Source organism: Arvicanthis niloticus, chromosome X, assembly GCF_011762505.2.
Source record: "Arvicanthis niloticus isolate mArvNil1 chromosome X, mArvNil1.pat.X, whole genome shotgun sequence".
Taxonomy (NCBI): Eukaryota; Metazoa; Chordata; class Mammalia; order Rodentia; family Muridae; genus Arvicanthis; species Arvicanthis niloticus.
This window is the reverse complement of record NC_047679.1, coordinates 10,712,590-10,734,290: the sequence shown is the minus strand read 5'-3', so window position 1 is coordinate 10,734,290 and position 21,701 is coordinate 10,712,590. Positions and strand designations below refer to the sequence as shown.

At 43.6% G+C, this 21,701-nt stretch overlaps 1 protein-coding gene and 2 pseudogenes across 1 annotated transcript; 1 reads left to right on the top strand and 2 right to left on the bottom strand.

The window, feature by feature from the left end:
- Positions 1–5,215: 5,215 nt before the first annotated feature.
- Positions 5,216–15,864, top strand: LOC117694257 (non-selective voltage-gated ion channel VDAC1 pseudogene; annotated as a pseudogene).
- Positions 15,865–18,229: 2,365 nt separating this feature from the next.
- Positions 18,230–18,760, bottom strand: LOC117695423 (ferritin heavy polypeptide-like 17E). The gene has a single exon (XM_034486296.1). It carries the CDS (start codon positions 18,758–18,760, stop codon positions 18,230–18,232), a length of 531 nt encoding a protein of 176 aa, XP_034342187.1.
- Positions 18,761–21,100: 2,340 nt separating this feature from the next.
- Positions 21,101–21,464, bottom strand: LOC117694256 (ubiquitin-conjugating enzyme E2 E3 pseudogene; annotated as a pseudogene).
- Between the last annotated feature and the right edge of the window lie 237 nt (positions 21,465–21,701).

The following is a 21,701-nucleotide window of genomic DNA, read 5'->3' as shown; positions in this document are numbered from 1 at the left end:
CTCTCCACACACAAATTCTCAGGGTGCCCATATACAGCATCCCTGAAGACTTTAGATTGGTGACCTAGTGACAGTGTCATTTGGTGACACTCAGGGCCTTATTAGTGGGAGAGGAGAACAAATAAGAGCACCAGCAGCTTTGGCATGCTTGGGAAGAGACCATTGCTCAGGTCTCCCATGTGGCCTTAACATTACCCAGGACAAGTTATCTTAAGTTCCTAGGTGCACCACTGAGGTCTTCGAACACAGAGGGCAGTCTGAGCTGAATGACACATATATCCAGCAGAGTGGTTACCTTTACAAGTTTGTCTTTTCTAAGTCTTCCGGGATATTTGCCCATCTTTCTTTGAGGAAGAGTGGGCAAGGATGAACAAATCACAGAAGAGTGCCTACAATATTATGGAAAAGAAATTACACTAGAATGATTAATCTAGTTGACAGGAAATTGTGGTTCAGACAAACCTGGGTGTCTCCCAGTTCCTTTTCATGCTATGGCTTCTCACCTGTAGCAGGTCCCCCCCTTCCCACCCTCCTTTACTTCAGAGAGAAATGTCAAAGACACAGTTGTTGAGCATACTACTCTTCAGTTTGGGGCAGGGCTGGGTGAGGAGATCAATCACCCTAGGACTTGGATCTGCAGCCCCCAATTTCCTCTTCTGTTAGCCTTTGTTAGATACATTCTGTGATGGCTATTCTGAAATAAAATGTCTAAAACAGCCAAATCAGTTGAAAAGATTTTAGATTAGATAAGCTATGCGTCACTGAGGAGAAGGCAATGGAAAAGTGTCTATTAATACACAGAGTTCCTATTAGGATGAGGAAAATGATTGCAAAGAGAGGATGCTAATGCTTTCAGAACATCATGAATACAGTAAAAATATCACAGAAATGTACTTAGACATTCAAGTGGTGGAAGTTTGTTAAATTTGCCTATAAAAACATAATTGGATTCACCATCAGATCTAGAGATCCTATATTAAGCATTTTCCATTAAATTATAATGCCTTACATCCGATGGCAGAACTATCTTCTGTAGATACTGTTAGTCAAAGTGCCGTTTCTGGAATTTAATGATAGTGTTTCTCTTCACTAAAATATGAGGTCTTCATGATGTGAATGAAAAATTTGCCTCCAGAGTTTCTGATCCTGTTGCTATGGCTTCCAATATGTCGAGAAGGATACTGTCTAATTCCTGTTCATTACCTTCATCTGTTGTTTGTTAAATTTATAAAAACTTTATTATAAAAAATTCTTCAGATGAAGAAAACACAATTTAAAATTGATTTTAATATGCTATTTTAGTTATTTTTATTTTAAGATTATACTATTATAGAATTTATTATATATTATTATATATATATTATAAATACTATATGTTATAGTATTTTCCTGTTTGCTCCCTCCCACCTACCAAATCCTCCCATATATACCTTCTTTTCTCTCTTTCAAATTCATACCCACTTTTATTTATTAATTACTGTTACATGAGTATATGCACATGTATATACACATATATTTCTAAACTCAACAGCCTTGGTGTATATAATGATTCTTGTATGTTGGGGATTGGTTCTAATGCTTTGATTTAATTGGGAATCTGTCTGTCCAAACACTAAAGGCTCACAACTGGGCTTTGATTGATTAATAAAGGTGCCAGTGGCTAAAGACTGGGCAAGGGAGACTGGACGGGACAGTTAGATTTGTGCAGGCTAGAATGCTGGAGAGAGGAGCAGAGAGGAGGATCACCATGATTCAGAGGGAGACAGATCAGATTTAGAGCTGCAGAAGGAAAATTATCTGAAATATACATGACAAGGAACGTCCCCCCCCCCCCACCAATGGCTGCCCAGAAGCATCTTTGGTAGCAAAGACTGGGGGCACCCAGAAGGAAAAAGGCAGCAAAGGTAGATCATAGATTTAAGAGGATGTTGAGTCAGTACTGGAGGGAAATCTATGATAGCCGGGTAGAGGATTAGAACTGCCCAGCCTTTGAGCCAGCCAAGGCATTTCAAAAATAAGCTTGTGTGTGTGTGTGTGTGTGTGTGTGTGTGTGTGTGTGTGTGTGTGTGTGTGATTTTCAGATTCAAAGAGTTCCTGGGTGGGTGTCTGGAAGTGCGCAACTCACCAGGAGCACAGTTGGATGTGTGTTTTCAGCACTGACCATTTGGTATCGAATACCAATTGGTGTGTTCTTCAGTGGGGAAGACTGTTTCTCCCACAGTTCAGCATCCCTTCTTTGCCTTTACTGTTCTAAATAATTCCTTGTGCATTTCATAGCATTTATCTTGATTATGTTCACCCTTCTTCCTGACTCCTCTGAAATCTACTCCCCAACGTTGTCTTCTTTTTTCTCTGACCAATCAAGTCCAATTTGTGCTGCCATATGCCTCATGAATATAGGACAATTCACTGGATTGTAGTCAATCTGCCAGAGGCCACGCTTTTGAAAAAAGCTAACTCTTCCGCCCTGCGAAGCCATAAACTGTCAGAAGTTCTTAAATTAGCTGTGGGGGCTTGTGAGTCATCTGCTCCTCTGTGCTCTAATGGTGACTGGCATCATCTTGTACCGGTCTTACGCACGTAAACTCTGCTGCTAGGAGTTCAAAAGTGCAGCAGTCCTGTCTTCTCTATAGGACACTGGATTCCTCTGATCCTCCCTGTCTTCTGCCTCTTACAAGCTTTCTAGGCCCTCTTCTGCCTTGAGCCTAGCCATACCATCCATCCATATATATATATATATATATATATATATATATATATATATGATGAATATGATGTGTCTAAACAGACATCTATTCTGCACTGTGGTCAGTTGTGTGTGTTTCTGTATCAACCACCATCCATTGCACAAAGAAACTTTCCTGATGAACAGCAGAGCTCCACTAAGCTATGGATACAAAGATACCAGTTTAGAGGGCAGCTCCATACTAAGGCCTTTTATCAAAATAATCATCTTGGGTCCATTCCCTGGGCCTATAAGCTCCCCAGCAATGTGTGCCTGGTCTGACTTACACTACCAGGCACGTGTTTTCTCAGTTGGCGTAGTTCTGTGGTTAGAGTAATAGTAACAAGGACCTGCACAAATGAGAGAAATTCTTGGCTAGGGCAGCAGCTTCACTGGCTCTGTAATCAGTAGCCCAGACTATGGAAAGGTGTCCATGTCTTCAGTGGTCTCTGAGTTCAGGTGATGTCTTCTCTAGGCCTTCTCCTACAGAGCCTCCTAATGCTTGCTTACATTTTAACACCTATTTCCCAAGCAGGATAGACCAGAAGTGGTTTTTGGTCAAGGTCCCTTAAATAACATGGCTTTTTCTCTGCTGAACCCTGCCTCTGTGATTTCCTTCAGGATGCTGTCTACACTTGGGAACTTCCCTCTCCACAGTCCCAGCCCAGAGAAATCCTCGGAGGTGCCTGATTGTTTATGACTTTGGAGCTTCCACTGTTCCAAATTCCAGCCAGGTTTAGAGGCTTAAGGGATCTCTGAGTTGGAGGGCAGTGAGGGTACAGTTGAAGACTGAATGCAAAGAATGAATCATGAGGGAAAGTACTCAGTATCATGGTTACACCATTTAAACAGCCTTTACATCTGAGTGTATTGAGGCATGTGTACAATCTCAGGTCTCCGCATGATCATGGCACCTAGACCTTTCCACAATACAGAAAGAGACACAGTCTCAGAACCTAAAGTTAATTAAGAAACAGCAGGGAAGAAAGAGGGGGGTGGAGAGATGTCTCACTACTTAACGGTCCTTGCTGGTTTTTTTTTTTTTTTTCAGGGAGCTCGAGTTCAGTTGCCAGCACCCAGAGTGGGGTGCTCACACCTGTAACTCCAGCTATAGGGAATCTGACACAATCCTCTACCTTCCTCAGGCATGACTAGGGAAGCTGAATGAATGAATGATAGCTTAGGATTAGTGACCATCAACTTCTCTTGTTGCAAGCAGGCGTGGTACCTGTGACACCTTGCCCAATTCCACCTGAAGTGTTCTCACCAGCATCTTGTGTGATACCACCTCTGGCATGAGGTTCTTTGATACCTAGATCACTATGTCTCCTTTCTTTTTTCCCGTCCCCTGCTTCGTTCATCTGCACACACCATCATGATGCATGTAGTACTGTCTCCTTCATTCTAGTCATGCTTTACTTTGTGTCCATGGATGCACCACCAGCTTCTATGTGCAGCCTTGTATTTCATAGAATACCTGCCTTTCCCAGAGCCCGTAGGTTCCTCCAGCAATTTTCTTTGCCTAATCTTCTTTGCTCCACACGCTTAATTACATCTCTTCTGCTTGCACAAATGACAGTCTATTAAGAATATAAAGGCAAACATTGTAGCCCTGGAAACACGGCTTTACTTAGGCCAGTCCTATCCCATTTAAACACCCGTGCTCCTTTTCATTTCTGTGCAAATAATGAAATCCTTTTTCAGCTGTGATGAACACATGAAGAAAATGTGAGAGCCTTATCTGGAAATGTTTGCCTTTCAAACTGCACACAGAGAATATTTTCAACATCCTGTCATGGGGCGATGGGCTCACCAAATTCTGCCCTTCCCTGAGGATATGAAGACAGTGAACAGTTTCCAGTAGGAAACGCTAGTGCAGCTCCACACTACTGCAAGCAACCCCATTTGAATTCACTGGGTCCCTCCAACACAAATCAACATGTAATAGAAGATGGACTAGTGTTGATGAGAAAGGGCATTGCCGTGAGTGGGAATCAGGAGAGGGTAATTGGAGCCAGGTGTGCTGGTGCACGTCTTTAATCTCAGCACTTGAGAGGCAGCGGCAGGTCTATGAGATCAAGGCCAAGCCTGGTCAACAGAATGAGTTCCAGGACCACCAGGGCTGTTACGTAGAGACTCTATCTTGAAAAACAAACATCCAAAACTAAAAAAATAAAAAATGAAAAGAAGAAAAAAGATGGTAATTGGGATCTATACATGATCAAATTAATTGTAATGTATATACATATGATCAAAATACATTCATTATAGTTCTATAAAATGTCATAATAAAATATATTTTAATATTACCATTAGAAAAATACAGGGATGTTCTTTTTAATGTGACATAGAAAGGACTTGCTTCAGTGTTAAAAAGATGCTGAAGAACACAAGATGGGAAGGAAATTCCTCCAGATGAGAGCCATGTGCCGGAGCTCAGGATGTGTTCAGAAACACACACTCATCGAAAGCAGATCTTTGGGACGGGCAATGGGAAGGCACCAGGTGAGAGGAAAGCACGGAGGAACACCTTTCTGGCTTCTCTCTTCTGTTGCATACTGTAGCCTAGATACATGGCATGGACCTGCATAAGCCCAGGCCTCTCTTGGTGAAGAACCCACTAACAGTTGAGAGGTAGAATAGGACTTTACAATTACACTGTGACTTGATCTTCTCCTGAAAGACATGTGACACTGGACAACTCTTCTCCATACTCTGAGTTTTACTTCTTTGATCCACATAATGCAACATAATGCAAGTGAGTGATCACTAGCTCGTCTTTCCAATGACTGATGAAGTGGCAGATCTATGTCAGAGGATGGGGGCATCAGACACTCTTATACCTGATGCTATAGCTGGAAGTGGTTTTTGGTCAACATTCACTCATTCACACACACACACACACATACATGCATACACACACATAAACACACACACACACACACACACACACACACACACACACACACAATGTAACTAAAATGAGTATTAGTGTTCTGCTGAGTAAGGCAATACATCCCTAATGCCCTCCCTACACCTGTCTTAGGAATCATGTGTTCTGTATCATTCTCTTCAGGGAAGCATACTGTCCTTCTCTTACCCATAACACATTTTTAACACGTTTTTCTCTGTAATTATACACATATACACTAGTTAACATTTTGATGATCTGTCACCTGCCATGTTCCACTAGAAAGGTGTCAGAGCATATCCGTCTCCTACTATCTGATCAACACATGCCTCCTCCTCTCTTGTCCCTCACAGGTGACATGTTCAAATTCTGTGCTATAGGACACCGACTTTGCTTTATTACATATCCCATTCTCTTTTCATGAGAGCCTAGGGTTGAGTGTGGGCAGACATACTTTTCTGTGAAGATCACAAGTTACTTTAAACCTCTTATCTTACCGTTTTTGAAGTAGTCCTGTCTGGTTTTATGGTTTTTTATGGATGGAATCCAGGACCTCCTGCATTCCAGACAAGTGCTCCACCACTGAGATACACTGAAGGTGTAGCCAGCATTTCATCGCTGACAACTGCCTGAGAGAAATAAAGGAAGAAAGTTGACTTTGGGCTCATAATTTCAGCGGATTCCGATGGCTGCTTGTTCCATATCCTTTGTGCAGAACATCATGGGGCAGAAGCATGTAGGCGAGGCTGTTCCTCACTTTTTAGTGGGTAACGACATCTAAACAAGGACTACAGGAAGGAAGAGTCCAAGGCAAGAAACAATCCCAAGTACATGGCTCTAAAGAGCAATTGCAAAAAAAAAAAAAAAAAAAAAAAAAAAAAAAAAAAAAAAAAAAAAAAAACTCTGCCTCCCACGTAATCACAACACTGTAAGTCTCTATGGATTCCTCAAGGGACCCATTTAGAGATTAGATCAGGAATCTTATGACATCATCAGCTTTGGAAATGCCCTTACACAGTGACTCAAAATGTAACCTTTGCTAATGTCCTAGACTTTTCTAAAATAATTAGGTAGACTATTAAAATGAATAGTTACAACCAGGCATAAGGGCACATACCTTTAATCCCAGCATGTGGGAAGTAGAGGTGGGCAGACCTTTGGGTGTTTAAGGTCAGCCTGGTCTACATAGTGAGTTCCAGGATAACAGCCAGAGTTATACATTGTAAGACCCTGTCTTGAAAAATGATAGTAGTCGCATATGAGCTTGTGTTGTTAACGTTGTTTTTAAATGGAATCTTACTAAGTCACCCAGGCTGGCAGAACACTTGCTATCCTCCTTTATGAACATCAAAATTGTTCGGATCATAGCTGTTCCTGGACCACTGTGAACAATTTTCTCATTGGCATGCCCATTTGTTCACTGACCCAGGTTTGAACTGTGTAGCCCGGTCTAGTTTGGGACTCACTTTATAGCCCAGATTGCACTGGAATTGTGTTATTTGTGTCCCAGCTTCCAGAGTACTACCCTACTTGACTCTGAATGCATTTCTAATTGTAGACAGCATCTTTATTGTTCTGCTGTATAACAGACTCCTTGGTCCTGGAGGTTCTGGACATTCTGTTGTCTCTGCATGTCACCTCCCAATAGAAGCACTGGGATTTCAGACCCTCTCACTATGTATCCAGCTTTTACATGGGTTGTGAGGATTCAGACTGAAGCCCTCTGCATTGCATGACAAGCCCTTTCCCACCGAGCCACCTATCTCTCCCGTGTCTCATCCCTTGACATCCTGGTTGTGAGATTTCACAGGATTGAGGATGTTCACATTTAGTTGTAAGATTCTATATGAGGCATCAAGCCACAGTTTAAGAAGCTGTGTGTGGATGGAGAGATGGCTAAGGGCATCATGCTACTCTTCCAGAGGACCAGAGTTCGGCTTCCAGAAGCCATATCAGATGGCTAATGACTGACTGTAACTCCATCTTGAGGGGGGGCACACCCCATGATCTCTTTGGGCACATGCACTCATGTGCAGACACCTGCATATCAGCAGATGGGCATACACATATTAAAAAATAAATTGTTTCAAAAAAAGACAGCTGTGTAGTGTGCCTGATATGGCATTATCTCTATAATTAATACTACAAGAGAAGGAAATGAAAGGTTTCAGGAAATTGATTTTCTACCTAAAAGCACTAGTGAAATCTGGTTGGAAGCCTGGCACTGTTGCAACGTTTCTGTATCCAGTTCCATGCTTGGGAGTCTGAGACAGGAGCATCACCAGAGCTCAGGAGCTTCAGGCCAGCCTGAATAGCAGAGCAACACCCAACCCCCCAAACTGTTCCCGCTAAATAAAATTTACTTAATTATGAACAAAAACATTAATATTTGTTTGTTTTCCAAGGCAAGGAGTACTTAGGAATGCACAGGAAAACAGTATTTTGAGAACCTGGAGTCTAGCTCTCTTTCCCAGCCAAGACTGTGTTCCTGGAGAATATCCATGCATACTGCGCCCCCTGCTGGACATGTTCTTATTTGCAGTCACCTCACAACCAGCACAGAAAGGCTCTGGACAATGCAGAGAACAAGGTCAGGGACTCATGTCTGCCCTCTAGGTGCTGAATAGAACCAGGCAGAACCTGCAGAGGTGCCCCTGAGACAAATTGAACCCAGCTATTTGGAACCACTTGGCACCTACACTTTAGCCTCCAGAGACACCACCACACGCGCATTTCAGTCCTCTGAAACATCACCATCTTTTGGAACAATGAAACTGTCCCTGGAGGATAAAGACTCCAGCGATCACCCACAACAGCCCTGCTGAGGGCCCAGCTGCCTGAGTCTCCTGTGTTCTCTGTCTGCTGTGGCTCCCACAGCTGCCTCAGCTGCCCAGACAAATTAACAAACTGTTTAGAAAGGTGATCGGACTGGAGAATCTGGGAGGGGAGGCCAGATGGAGGAAGTGGGAGAAGGAAGATAGAAGAGTGGAATAATACAACTTGATTTACTCAAAAGCAAATGGGGAAATCAGAGTTTCTGAGGTAGAGCAGCAAGAATATATATCAGTTGTTCATGTTTAGAGGAACACTAGCAACTAGATTGTTTTCTTTTACTTTGAGGCACTCAGTAGAGTCCTAGCCACCAGGCACAGGCATGGGCATGGGCATGGGCATGGATTTCGTCTTTCAAGGGTAGTGGGCTTGTTGGATTGGCCTGGACTGGAGTGCCATTCTAGCGACCAATGTCACTCACCCTTTTAATCCATCACATCTGCAAGAGGTTCAGGCCACAAGGCCGAACTGTCATCTCTAAAGTAGGCCCCTGATCCTGAAGACTCTGTAGTTCCTGGGAAAAGAAGGGCTGAGTCCAAGTAAGCAGAGTTGTTTCAGCCGTTCTGATAGTTACTTCATTATCAAATCACCATGACGAAGCCAAGTCTTAGAAGGTCTGTTTGGCTTATGGTTCCAGAGAGAAAGAGTGTGCTGTGGCAGGCAGAGAAGCACAGCAGCTCTGGGAGCTTCAGTAGATGTTAAGGTCATCCACCTTAAACCCTAAGCACCAAAGAAGGAGAGGGAAGGGAGGGGGAGGGGAAGAGGCGGGGGAGTGGGAAATGGGAATTCTGTGAGGTTTTGGAACTTATGGTAACATATTTTCTTGTAGCAAGGCCATACCTCTTAAACCTACTCAGACAGCAGCACCACTTGAGGGTCAACTATCTGAACCTGTGAGTACTGTCTCCTTTAAGGCACACCCAGGGACGGTGGTAAATGGGGCTCTTTAATCTCCTTCCTTTTAGAGCCTTTGTGGCTCAGGCTGGATGCTTTCATATCCACTTTCATCAGAGAGCATGGATGAGCCATTTCCCCAGAAACACCTCTTAGAGTGGAGAATCTAATTGCATGTTATTAATGTGGCCTAGTTTGAGGAGACTGGATGCACTAGGAACACATCCATACTATGGTGATATCAAAGTCTCTGAGGGAGACAGCATTACAACAAACACGATAGAGCTATTACAGGATTTGGAGAAAGGTGAAATTGAAATGATCTCTGCTCTGCTCCATCTGCTCCCATCACGCCGTCCCTCCATGTTTGTATTTTGCTGAGAGCATGTCTGTATGCCTCTGATTGCAAGGCGGTATTTCTGAAGTTTGGAATCCTGGCCAGAATAGGCTGGGTTTTGCTTTTTTGTGAGTGTTCTTCTGTACATTATAGATTTAGCAGCATCTTTGAGCTCTTTCACTTGATATTAGTGAATGCATCCCATCCCAATTTTGATAAGAAGGTACACAAGGATGGGGCTGTAGATGAACACATCCTGATTGGGAACCCTTCTAATCATTTACTGATACTGATAGCAAATATTCAATGAAAGCTCTTGCGGAATATTTCCTGTGCTCACTTTCCTATATTTCAGGAAAACATGTTACTGTTTGTGTCTGAAGAGATGTCTCAAGCTGCAAAGACCACAAGCAGAAGCCATGTGGCTGCTCACGATCACTTATAACTCTGGCTCTGGGACATTAAAAGCTTTCTTCTAGACGCCACCAGCTCCTACACATATATAGTGTACACACACACTCATTCAGGCTTATATACCGTGATGGTTTGTGTATGCTTGGCCCAGGGAGTGGCATTATTTGGAGGTGTGGCCTTGTTGGAGTAGGTGTGTTTCTGTGGGTGTGTTCTTTAAGTCCCTCATCCTAGCTGCCTGGAAGTGAGTCTCCCACTAGCAGCCTTCAGATGAAAATGTAGAACTCTCAGCTCCTCCTGCACCATGCCTGCCTGGACACTACCATGCTCCCGCCTTGATGATAATGGACTGAACCTCTGAACCTTACTGTAAGCCAGCCCAATTAAATGTTGTCCTTATAAGAGTTGCCTTGGTCATGGTGTCTGTTCACAGCAGTAAAATCCTAAGAGATAGAACATATAATTATACATTAAATAAGTAAATAATCTTTTTTAAAACATTAGAAATTTGTGTAATAAAGAGGAAGTCCAGGGCTGGAGAGATGGCTCAGTGGTTAAGAGCATTGGCCTCTTTTCCCAGAGGTCCTGAGTTCAATTCCCAGCAACCACATGGTGGCTCACAACCATCTGTAATGGAATCTGATGCCCTCTGCTGGTGTGTCTGAAGACAGCTACAGTGTACTCATATACATAAAATAAATAAACAAATCTTTAAAAAAAAAAAAAAAAGAGGAAGTCCATTGCTGAAAAGAAAATGATGTCCAGGCAATTTGTCATTATAAGTATCGTCTTTTTGGCTTCGTGGGAGAAACGTCTTTTTTTTTTTTTTTTTTTTTTTTTTTTTTTTTTTTTTTTGCATTGGGCAGCAAATACTGTAAAGATCTTAACTGGTCAAAGTATTGAGAATAAGGAACTGTTGAATGTTCCCTCCTGATTGGGACATCACTTCACCCCTCTTACGGGTTGAGGAACCTTGTGGATGAGGGAGAAGAAAAGATATAAGAGGTAGAGGAAAAGATGTAGTCACATGGATGAAAGGCTCTAAGGCAGGAGTTGTGATTTTCTGGATGTAATTAAGCCTTTGCTACCTTGCCATGAAGGAGTTAAAAATTTATGAGGCCTCAGCGAGTGAACTCTGAGGATTTTTAGACAGTTAACAGTTGCTGGGAGCTGGGGAGGATGCTCATGGGACCTAAGCATCTGTAGAGACCCTAATTAAATTCATGCATTGACCTACTAAAAAAAGAATATGAAACTTGAAGACACAGTGTTTTGGAAGTATAGGGGGATCAGCAGGAGTGAGAACTAGATGGGGAATCCCAGATCTGCACTTCACTCCTGGGCCAGAGCTCAGCCTGCCTCTGGGGATGCCTGCTGCCTCTTAGGATAACCAGGTACAATACTCAAGCCTGCCTTAATCCCCTGCCTGCTGGGACCCAGCAAGCCCAGCAGCAAGTGATCTGTCCTATTCCCTCTGCTCCTCCTCCCCTCCCCCCAATCTTCCAAATCACATTTCTTCCTGTAATCCTGGATCTGCAGTCCACTCACCAGGTCACAGCTCAGCCTGCTTCCCTGGAGGCTTGCTGCCACCCAAGACAGCCAGAGATCTTTAGCCATAAGGAATTACCAGCTCTATCTGCTGTCTCAGAGGCCTGCTACCACCAGAGACTATCAGGGCAGCCAACACCAGAGACAAGCAGATGGCCAAACACCATCACAAGAACACAGTCAACAAGAGCCCGGGCAATATGGCATCATCAGATCCTAGCTCTCCCACTACAGCAAGCCTTGGATAGTCTTTTTTTTTTTTTTTTTTTTTTAATTTTTTGATTCATTAAGAATAGATTTACTAGAAAAACTTGAACAAAGCAAAAGTGCACTGTCACCAGACAGAGATAAGCAACATGCTGAAGGAGGATCGTTGCACGGAGGCTTTTGCATTTGAGGTTTTTATTAGGGGTTTTATCCATTGGGATGGGGGCTGACTTTCAACTCCCGAATCACAGAGCTCTTCCAGACGCACGACAAGAGTTTTTAAGCCTTGAGGAGCAACCTTGGACTATCATGGCACCATTCTGCCTAATGGAACTATTAATGGGATGTTAACACTTACAGGTTGCTCCCTGCAGACAATTTTTGTTTTAAACAGCCATGACCGTTAAGTACTTCACTTACTGCTCAGGCAAAATATCTGACATGCAATTTAAGGACAGAAGAATTTGTTCTGGCTTACAGTTCATCAGGATCTCTATATTATTTATAATTTATAATTTATATCTATATTAAATATAATTTTTAATTATATTTATATATTGGAAGGCACACCAATCGCTGGTGAGGCACTGAAAGAGAAAGCATGCCAGTAGTTGGGGAAGGCACAGGAGAAGGAGCTGACCCTGTATAGTCAGGAAGCAGACAGAAACGAAGGCTGGGCTGTAGGTCATTTACTTTCTTTTTCACACATGACAGGAACCCAGCATATGAAATGGTCTTCATGTCTAGGGTGGGTCTTCCCATTTTCTCAGGCATGCCTGGAGACCCAGCTCCTGTGTAAGTCCAGATCTTGTCAACCTCACAGTCCGTGCCAACAAAACAGGTTCAGGACCAGCTGTTAGTCATTTTCAAACTGTTTTTCTAGGTGACTTTTTTTTTTTTTTTTTTTTTTTTTTTTTTTTTTTTTTTTTTTTTGCGTTTCTGCATGATACCTATACATCCTTGTTAGGAGTTACCTGTGCAGTGTCCCCCAAGAGTCTCATGTTTTGAAGGCTTGGACTTCAGTGAAGCAGTATCAGAGATGGGACTTCTGGGAAATGACTAACTGTTGCATGAAATATTAAAAAAGCATCCCACGTTAATGTTGGCTAGGCATTGGTTGGCAGCCTCGGTCTGTCTCTAGCTCAGTGGACAGGCCGACACCACATTCCTTTTAGTCAGGGCCTGTCTCACACTCGCTGGATCTGCCTCTCTGGAGCTCCAAAATCACTCTTTCCACCCACCTCACTAAGTTTCCAGGGCTGGCTGTTGCCACACATGCCGCATGTTTCCAAATTCCCACGACTGGCTACTGCCATGCCATGCCTGCGCCTTCAAATTCGTGTGCCTGGCTGGGCTGCAGTCTTGCACACCCTGCTCTGCTGCTGTACCTTTCTCTGGAACCCAGCTGAGTCATCCCATGAAAGAAAGCACCACACAATCTTAGTTTAGAATCAACAGGTAACACAATTGCTGGGCGCAGAACCTAGCATCTTAACTTTGTAAACTAATTTATGTTAAAAATCCTCTGGTGGCAGATCGTGGTGGATTCGCCACTTCAACTGACAGCCTCCAGCTACCTACATTGTGCTTCCATGCTCTGAGCTATCTTGGATATTCTAACACACATAAAGAGCAAGACAATGACTTGAAATCTCATCTTATAAAGATGATTGACAGAGGCCTATAAAGAGGAAATAAATAAATTCCTTAAAAGAAATACAGGAAAATGCAATCAAACAGTTGAAGGAAATGAATAAAACTATTTAAGACCTGAAAATGGAAATAGAAGCAATAAAGAAACACAAACAGAGGCAACCCTGGAGATAGAAAACCTAGGGAAGAGATCAGGAGCAGACACAAGCATCAGCAACAGAATATAAGAGATGGAAGAGAGAATCTCAGGCATAGAAGATATTGTAGAAGAAATTGATGCCTCAGTCATAGAAAATGCCAAATCTAAAAAGTTTCTAACACAAATCATCCAGGAAATTTGGGACACTATGAAAAAAACCAAACCCCAGAATAATAGGAATAGCAGAAGATTCCCAGATTAAAGGCCCAGAAAATATCTTCAACAAAATCATAGAAAATTTCTCTAACCTAAAGAAAAAGATGACTATAAATGCACAGGGAACTTATAGAACACCAATCAGATTAGACCAAAAAAGAAAATCTTCCTGCCACATAAATGTGGCATAATCAAAACACTAAATGTACACAAGAAAGTAAAAATATTAAAAGCTGTAGGGGGAAGAAGCCCAAGTAACATATAAAGGCAGACCTATCAGAATTACACCACACTTCTCAACACAGATTCTAAAAGCCAGAAGATCTTGGACAGATGTCTTGCAGACCCTATGAGACCACAGATGTCAGCCGAGACTAATATACCCAGCAAAATTTGCAATTACAATAGATGGAGAAACCAAGATATTCCAAGACAAAACCAAATTTAAACATCTTTCTACTAATCCAGCCCTACAGAAGATATTAAAAGGAAAACTCTAACACCCAAGGAACTATACCACAAGAAATTGATACTTTCACAGCAAATCCAAAAGAAGAGAAACACACACACACACACACACACACACACACACACTAAAACCACAAACATCAAAGCAACAGAAACTAATAATCATTGGTCATTAATATCTCTCAACATCAATATCAAATAATCAAACTCACAACTGAAATCAGTCAATTAGAAACAAAGAAAATGATACAAAGAATCAACAAAATCAAGAGCTGCTTCTTTGAGAGACTCAACAAGATAGACAAACCCTTAGGCAGACTAACCAAGAGACAGAGAGTCAGTATTCAAAAAACCAAAATCACAAATGAAAAAGGAGACGCAAAAGACACTGAGGAAATTCAAAGAATCATTAGGTCTTATGTCAAAAGACTCCACAAAATTGGGCAATCTAAACAAAATGGATGATTTTTTTTTCTTTCTTTTTTGCCTTTCTTTCTTTTTTTCTTTCTTTCTTTGTTTCTTTCTTTTTGGTTTTTCAAGAAACCTACACAGGGTTTCTCTGTGTAGCCCTGGCTGTCCTGGAAGTACTGTGTAGACCAGGCTGGCCTTAAACTCAAAAATCCGCCTGCCTCTGCCTCCCAAGTGCTGGGATTAAAGGCGTGCACCACCACTGGTAATGGATGATTTTTCTACACAGAAATCACTTACCAAAGCTAAATCAAGATCAGGTAATCTATCAGAATAGTTCTATAACCCCTAAGGAAATAAAGCAGTCGTTAAAAGTCTCCAAACTTCTCCTAGAAGCACCCCTGCCATAGCTGCCCCTGCTCCCGCTGTCACCCCCTCCAAGAACCTGGTTGTGCCTCCCACATACACTGACTGACCTTGTCACGTCTGCCAGGGATGTCTTCACCAAGGGCTAAGGCATTGGCTTAATAAAACTTGATTTGAAACAATACCTGAGAATGGATTGGGATTCACAAGCTCAGGCTCTGCCAACACGAAGACCACCGAAGTGAATGCAGTCCAGAGTATGGGCTAGCATTTACAGAGAAATGGAACACAGACAACAACACTCTGGGCACCGAGATCACTGTGTAAGACCAGCTTGCTCGTGGACTGAAGCTGACCTTTGATTTATTTTTCTCTCCTAACACTGGGGGAAAATGCTAAAATCAAAACAGGGTACAAGAGGGAGCATATCAACCTGGGCTGTGACGTAGACTTTAACGTAGCTGGGCCCTCAATCTGGGGCGCTCTGGTGCTTGGCTAGGAGAGCTGGCTGGCTGGCTACCAGATGAATTTTGAGACTTCAAAGTACCGAGTGACCCAGAGCAACTTTGCAGTTGTCTACAAGACAGATGAATTCCAGCTTCACACTAATGTGAACGATGGGGCAGTTGGTTGGCTCTATTTATCAGAAGGTGAATAAGAAGTTGGAGACTGCTGTCAATCTCCCCTGGACTGCAGGAAACAGTGACACTCACTTTGGAATAGCAGCCAAGAACCAGGTGAATCTCTGAGTGACCTCTGACCTCATAACAAGGTCTGAAGAAGAATCAGACCTGCCAACTTGGTCTGTCACTTGGAAAACTTTGGGTCCTCGCTTCAGGGTTCAACTTTACCCATTTGGGGAAGACGCCTCACTATAACCACTAAGTTGCATCGACCAAGAGGAAAACAGAGAGGAAGAGGACTGTCTGACTGCCTGTATCATCTTGGGTGGCCTTAGGGCATGTTAGAATCACGAAGGAATGTGATGGGTGGCCTGCTTCCTAATCCAGAGCTCCTGTGACTCCTCTCACTTTGTTTCTTTTCTCCTGGCCTTCAGGAGGTGACAGCTGTGGGCCCAGAATATTCTGAAATGAACAGATGAAGATGTAAGCCAAGGAGACAGAGCTCATTCAGCCCAGAGAGCACTATAGACAAGCTATGCTGGTAGCATGAGGTTGTCCACAAAGGCAGGCCTCACTTACTTGTGAGAGTCCCAGCAGCAGCAGCTTACATCTCCATCCATTCATTTCAGAATATTCTGGGCCCACAGCTGTCTCCTCCTGAAGGCCAGGAGAATAGAAATAAAGTGAGAGGAGTCACAGGAGCTCTGGATTAGGAACCAAGCCACCCATCACCTCCCACAAAGGCAGGCCTCACTTACTTGTGAGAGTCCCAGCAGCAGCTCTCCCTTAGGACTTAGGGCTGAAAAGCAGTTGAACACTGTGAGCAGAGTTCTAGTAGGAGGTTAGAAATCAGTACTGCTGAGAGCCATGGCTACTGTGGAAGCCCAGCTCAAGAGGTTTCAGGAGGAACAGTGTTAGCAACTGGACTGGAGGCCACTAGCAGGCTATTTTGGCAACAAATGCAGATGCTTTCTGCCAGTGTACTAAGAACTTACCTGAGGCTAAATTTAACAGTAATGGGCTAGTGTGTGTGTGTGTGTGTGTGTGTGTGTGTGTGTGTGTGTGTGTGTATGTGTGTGTGTGTAAGAGGGTTAAGATAGGCTAATACTGAGTCTGTCATGTGGTTATTAGTAATTATTCTTATGCATGTTTATAATGAAAATGAGAAAAAGGGCAGATGGAAATACAAAATGTGCAAGCCAGGGAGACTGGCAAGGTTAGTGTCACTGTCAAAGCTTATGCTTGAGGCTGTCACTGTTGGGGAAATTGATGTCCTTACAGAAACACCTGATATGCACACAACTAAGGATATGGTACACTTGTGGCAAGATCCCATCCAGCTAAGCTTCCATATTGTGGAAGAAAAGTGTCTAAGGCCATTTGTGATGCTATAATGCAGCCCAACAGATGGAAAGTGTGCTATAGGCAGCAAAGCTGGAAGGGCAGAGCCATGTAGGCCCCGTGCTATCGCCCAGGGGGTACAGGGGTTGGCATTGGCCCTGCTGGGGTTCAGCATTGCTTTGGTCCAAAACGGTCCTCACTGTGTCCTCATTTGTCCTGTTTGAAATAGTGTGTTTATTCTGTGCATGTCGTTTTCATTCTCTTTTCTCTCTGTCTCTGGGGCTTCCACATTCTTACCATTAATTTCACTGTCCTGGGGCCTGCTGCTGTTGCTTCTTCATGTGTTGGTCTTCTGCTTTTCCTAGAAATCCATTCTTTGTTCATCCCACAGAACTAAGTCAGTAAATTGCCTAGATGCCCACCCCTATCTAGTTATCCCCTTCCCTTCTCCCTCTCGCTCTGGCCCCACTTTCTCCTGCCATGATCGCTCAGGTCCAAAAAAATCTTTTTTAAGAATTAACTTATTTATTCACTTTATAGCCTGATTGCTGGCCCCCAGTGTCCCCTTCATAGGCACTCTCCTCCCATCCCCCTTTCTGACACCCCCCAGACTTCTGGATATTCCAAGCTACAAAATAATGGTAATGACAACCGAGGTATACTCCTGACCATCAAATTTAAAAAACCGGTGAGAACCGCATTCATTTTCTTTCCACAGTGAGAGGGATTTTTGGTGGTGGTATGATTTTATTGGACCATCTCTTGTAGATCAGGAGGGCCTCTGCTGTGCTGTAAAGCAGAGGATGGCATTGAATGATTGATATTCCTGCCTCTAGCACCACTGCACTGTGATTTCAGGTGTGTACCACCATATCCTTGTTTATGGCCATGGTTGGGAAGCTTCCCATGGTGTCCTGACTACTAGGTAAGCACTACAACAAGCAAGCTACACCCAAAGACCCAAAAGAACTTGAACATCAACTTGATACTTTAACTTTGCTGCAAACAAACAAATTTTATTTTGAACAACAGTCGAAGAGAAACAGAAGATGAGTGAACTTTGCTTCAAAAACAACATGGACATCAGGTGTTATGACCAGAGAGAGACCCCATGGCAGTGGGGACGTCCCAGTTCAGTCCACTTGAAGCTTTATGACAGGCTGAGCTTGTCAAACAGGTACTCAGCCAAGTTATGCTCCACGGCCCCCATGTGGCTCAGGTTGGTCAGGTAGCCACTCACCTCCTTCAGAACTTCGACCTGCTGATTCAGGCAGTTTTGCTCCAGGAAATGGCATAAGTGGGCGTCACCTCGTTCCTTGGCCATTTCGTGCATGTTCAGCAGGCTCTGGTTGATCAACATCTCCATGTCCAGGGAGCATTCCATGGCCTGAAAGCCCCCATGCCAGCTGTCGCGTTCTGGTCTTGTGATGTCAAGTCGGGTGGTGTAGCCTCCACGTGTATTCTGCAGGTGCATGAACATCTCAGCACTGGCCCTGGAGTTGTGTGACTTCCTCAAGAAGAAACGCTTGAAGTTCTCCTGGGCCACATCATCACGGTCAAAGTAGACGGCCATCGACATGTACACATAGGAGGCATAGAGCTGCAGCTGGATATGGTTGTTGACAGCATCCTCACAATGCAAGTCATAGTTCTGTCGCACTCGAGAGGGCGCTTCGGCCATGGCAGGTGCTTGAACACCACAACAGTCTCAGAGGGTCCCCGCCTGCTCCAAGGGGCAAGGCCAAAGAATACAGTCCCACAGTCCCAAAGTACCTCAGAAGACCAGCGCCAGAGGAGCTCAGCAGGTAGGTCACTGCAAGCTGGTGGAGCAAGGAAAATGGTTATTCCGGCCCAACCACGCCAGTATTTAAGCGCCAGGACTTATAGGAAGAGGCGGGGCATCAACAGAAGTGAGTGTTGACATCCAATCACGACATTGTTTCAGCCTCAGGGCTTACAGGAGGAGCAGGACATTAACGGAAATGAGTGTTGACACCCAATCACAACATTGTTTCAGCCCGGAAGCTTATAGAAGGGGCGGGGTATCCTCCTAAAAGAGTGTTGGTTCCCAGTCATGACATCATTTCAGCCCAAGGGCTTATTGGAGAGGGCGGGGCATCAACAGAAATGAATGTTGGCACGTAACCATGACACCGTCTCAGCCCCAGGCATCATGAATGAAGGCAGGGAAGCCAGAGATAGGAGTGTTGGTGCACAGCGATGACGATGACATCATTTCAGCGCCCATCTGTGGGGGCCGGTCAGAAGTGTTGATTTACAAAGCATCAGGGCATACTGGGCACTGGCTGACCTAAACCGTAGTTTTTAATGGACTCCATTAATAAATGGCAATATTTTGGACTAAATACTTTGGATACTTTATAAAACAGTTTCTCTGAATATCTCCAGAATGTTATTCTCTCAGCATTCTGCTGTTTGCTTACTTTTTAGTATCATAAAACTTTATGTGAATGGCAGCACTTATCAATCACCTCAACTAGTATTCACCTAACCCTTTGATTATAGGGTCAAGGGTGAGATGGAAAGGTCTGTTCAGTGCCATCAGTAAACTAGGCAACCTTCACATCTCTATAGGATTTTAAAATAGCTTTTCAGTAATAAAAGTAAAAGTTTTTTTCATTACTATGGATGGTAGCTAAGGAAACAGATGGTCTGATGCCTTTCTGTGGGTAATATAGTTATTCACGGCAATTCAGTGACTTTAATGTTCTTTGTACTGCCACTGCGATAAAATCATACCTTTTATTTAATTTTTTCTTGTTTACTTTATATCCACACATTATTCCCCTTCCAGTCATGATCCTCTATTCTCTATTCCCCCCCTCTTCTCCTCAGCACAGGTGGGGTTCCCTCCTGTGTATCCTTGCACCTAGTACTTCAAGTTGTGGGAGGTTAGGCTCTTCTCTCACTGAGGCCAGACAAGGCAGCGCAGGTAGGTGAACATAGCTTGCACATAGGCAACAATTTTTGGGGTAGCCCCAGTTCCAGTTATTTGGGACCCACTGAGCTGCACATCTGCCACATATGTCTGTGGAGGCCTAGGTCAAGGCCATGTATGTTCTTTCATTGCTGGTTCAGTCTCTGAGAGACCGAGGGTCCATGTTTGTTGACTCTGTTGGTTGTCCGGTGGGTGATTCCACTATCCTCTTTTTTGAATGCTTGTTTCTGAAGCAAGAATCTTATTGCCTATACTGCCAAGGTTTGTGCACGCTGGTGATGGAACATGGTCTCCTTATTCAAATACGTTTTCACAAACTTTCTCTTTTTTACTGCCTAAGCTGGGCTATCCTAGAACTCATTTTGTAAACCGGGTTGGTTTGAACTCAGAGATTCACCTGACTCACCTCCCAAGTGCTATTATTAAGGCCATATATCACCACATGTTGCCCTAAACATTAACTCCTCTATCCAAGATGACGTCTTACCAGCATAAGGCCTTGTTCTGAGGTCACAACTTCCTTTATTCCACTTAGCATCAGGCTTTTTTTGAAACATAACTAATGTACACCTACAAAGTTCTATTCTTGGTAACATTTACATTTTGGGGGAGTCTCCCAGTCTCCAGAGGATAAAGGTAAGGGTAGACTCAGTAAAACATATACACAGAAGTCCATACTGTAAAGAATATAAAAATCTGAAGCACAGTGGGAAGAGGCCTTCTGCCCCTTCACAGTGCATACGAATCATGTGAGATTATTTTGCATATCTCTTGGTTCACTGTCTGTCTATCCTGTCATGCTCTGCACTGTTGGTCAAATACTGAGTGGCTATGCTACCAACCGGGGGGGTGGGGGGATCCACAGGGTTGCAATCTGTCAAAAGGGAACAAATAGAGAGCTAGATCTTTGAAATAGTCAAAGCTAGGACTCCAGTTGTCTTTCATAACATTCAGGCTGATGACTCCCTGACTATTGATGTTGCCATGACAGATTCTGGTATGGAAGGAAAGTAGCCTTTGGTGTCTTAAATGCATAATCTGAAGAAAATGTCATATCCAGAAAAAACCACCACCTTCATATACAGAACCTGGAGGACCAAATAGAGTTGACCTTCATTCATAAGTGTTAACTCCTTTAGGCTCAGCAGTGCAGTTAAGAGGAGGATCAAGGCTGATCTCAGCTGTTAGCTCCTTCTGAATTCTTTCAGCACTAGTGGAAAACTTAGCAGTGGTTTTGCTGGAGACTTTGGTAGAAGTTTTTCATGCTTTTGTGGCAGAAAGGGTTTTTTCTTCCTGTTCCTCACTCTCTGGAGAGGCAGAGTCGCACTGGTTTACATCTGACCTGCCACTGCTGGTGCTGGGACTCTGATCATCTGACCTTTGCCTATCACTGGACATCTTGGTGAAGTTATCTCTGGGAAAACTTTTTGGCTGCCCACCAGGCCTGCTCATGTACCTCTATGCTTTGGGGGAGGGAGAGCATGGAGGAACCTTCCTTAAGGAAATGGAGGCAGCCTTGGGAGCAGGAAAACCTGCTTGGGGTGTGGGGAAAAAAGACATTGTGAGGATCCTACCCAGGAGTGTGGACATCTAAAATCAACAGGCAGACATGCAGTGCAGACATGCAGTGCAGGCATGAGATGCAGTGCAGGCCCGAGGGTGG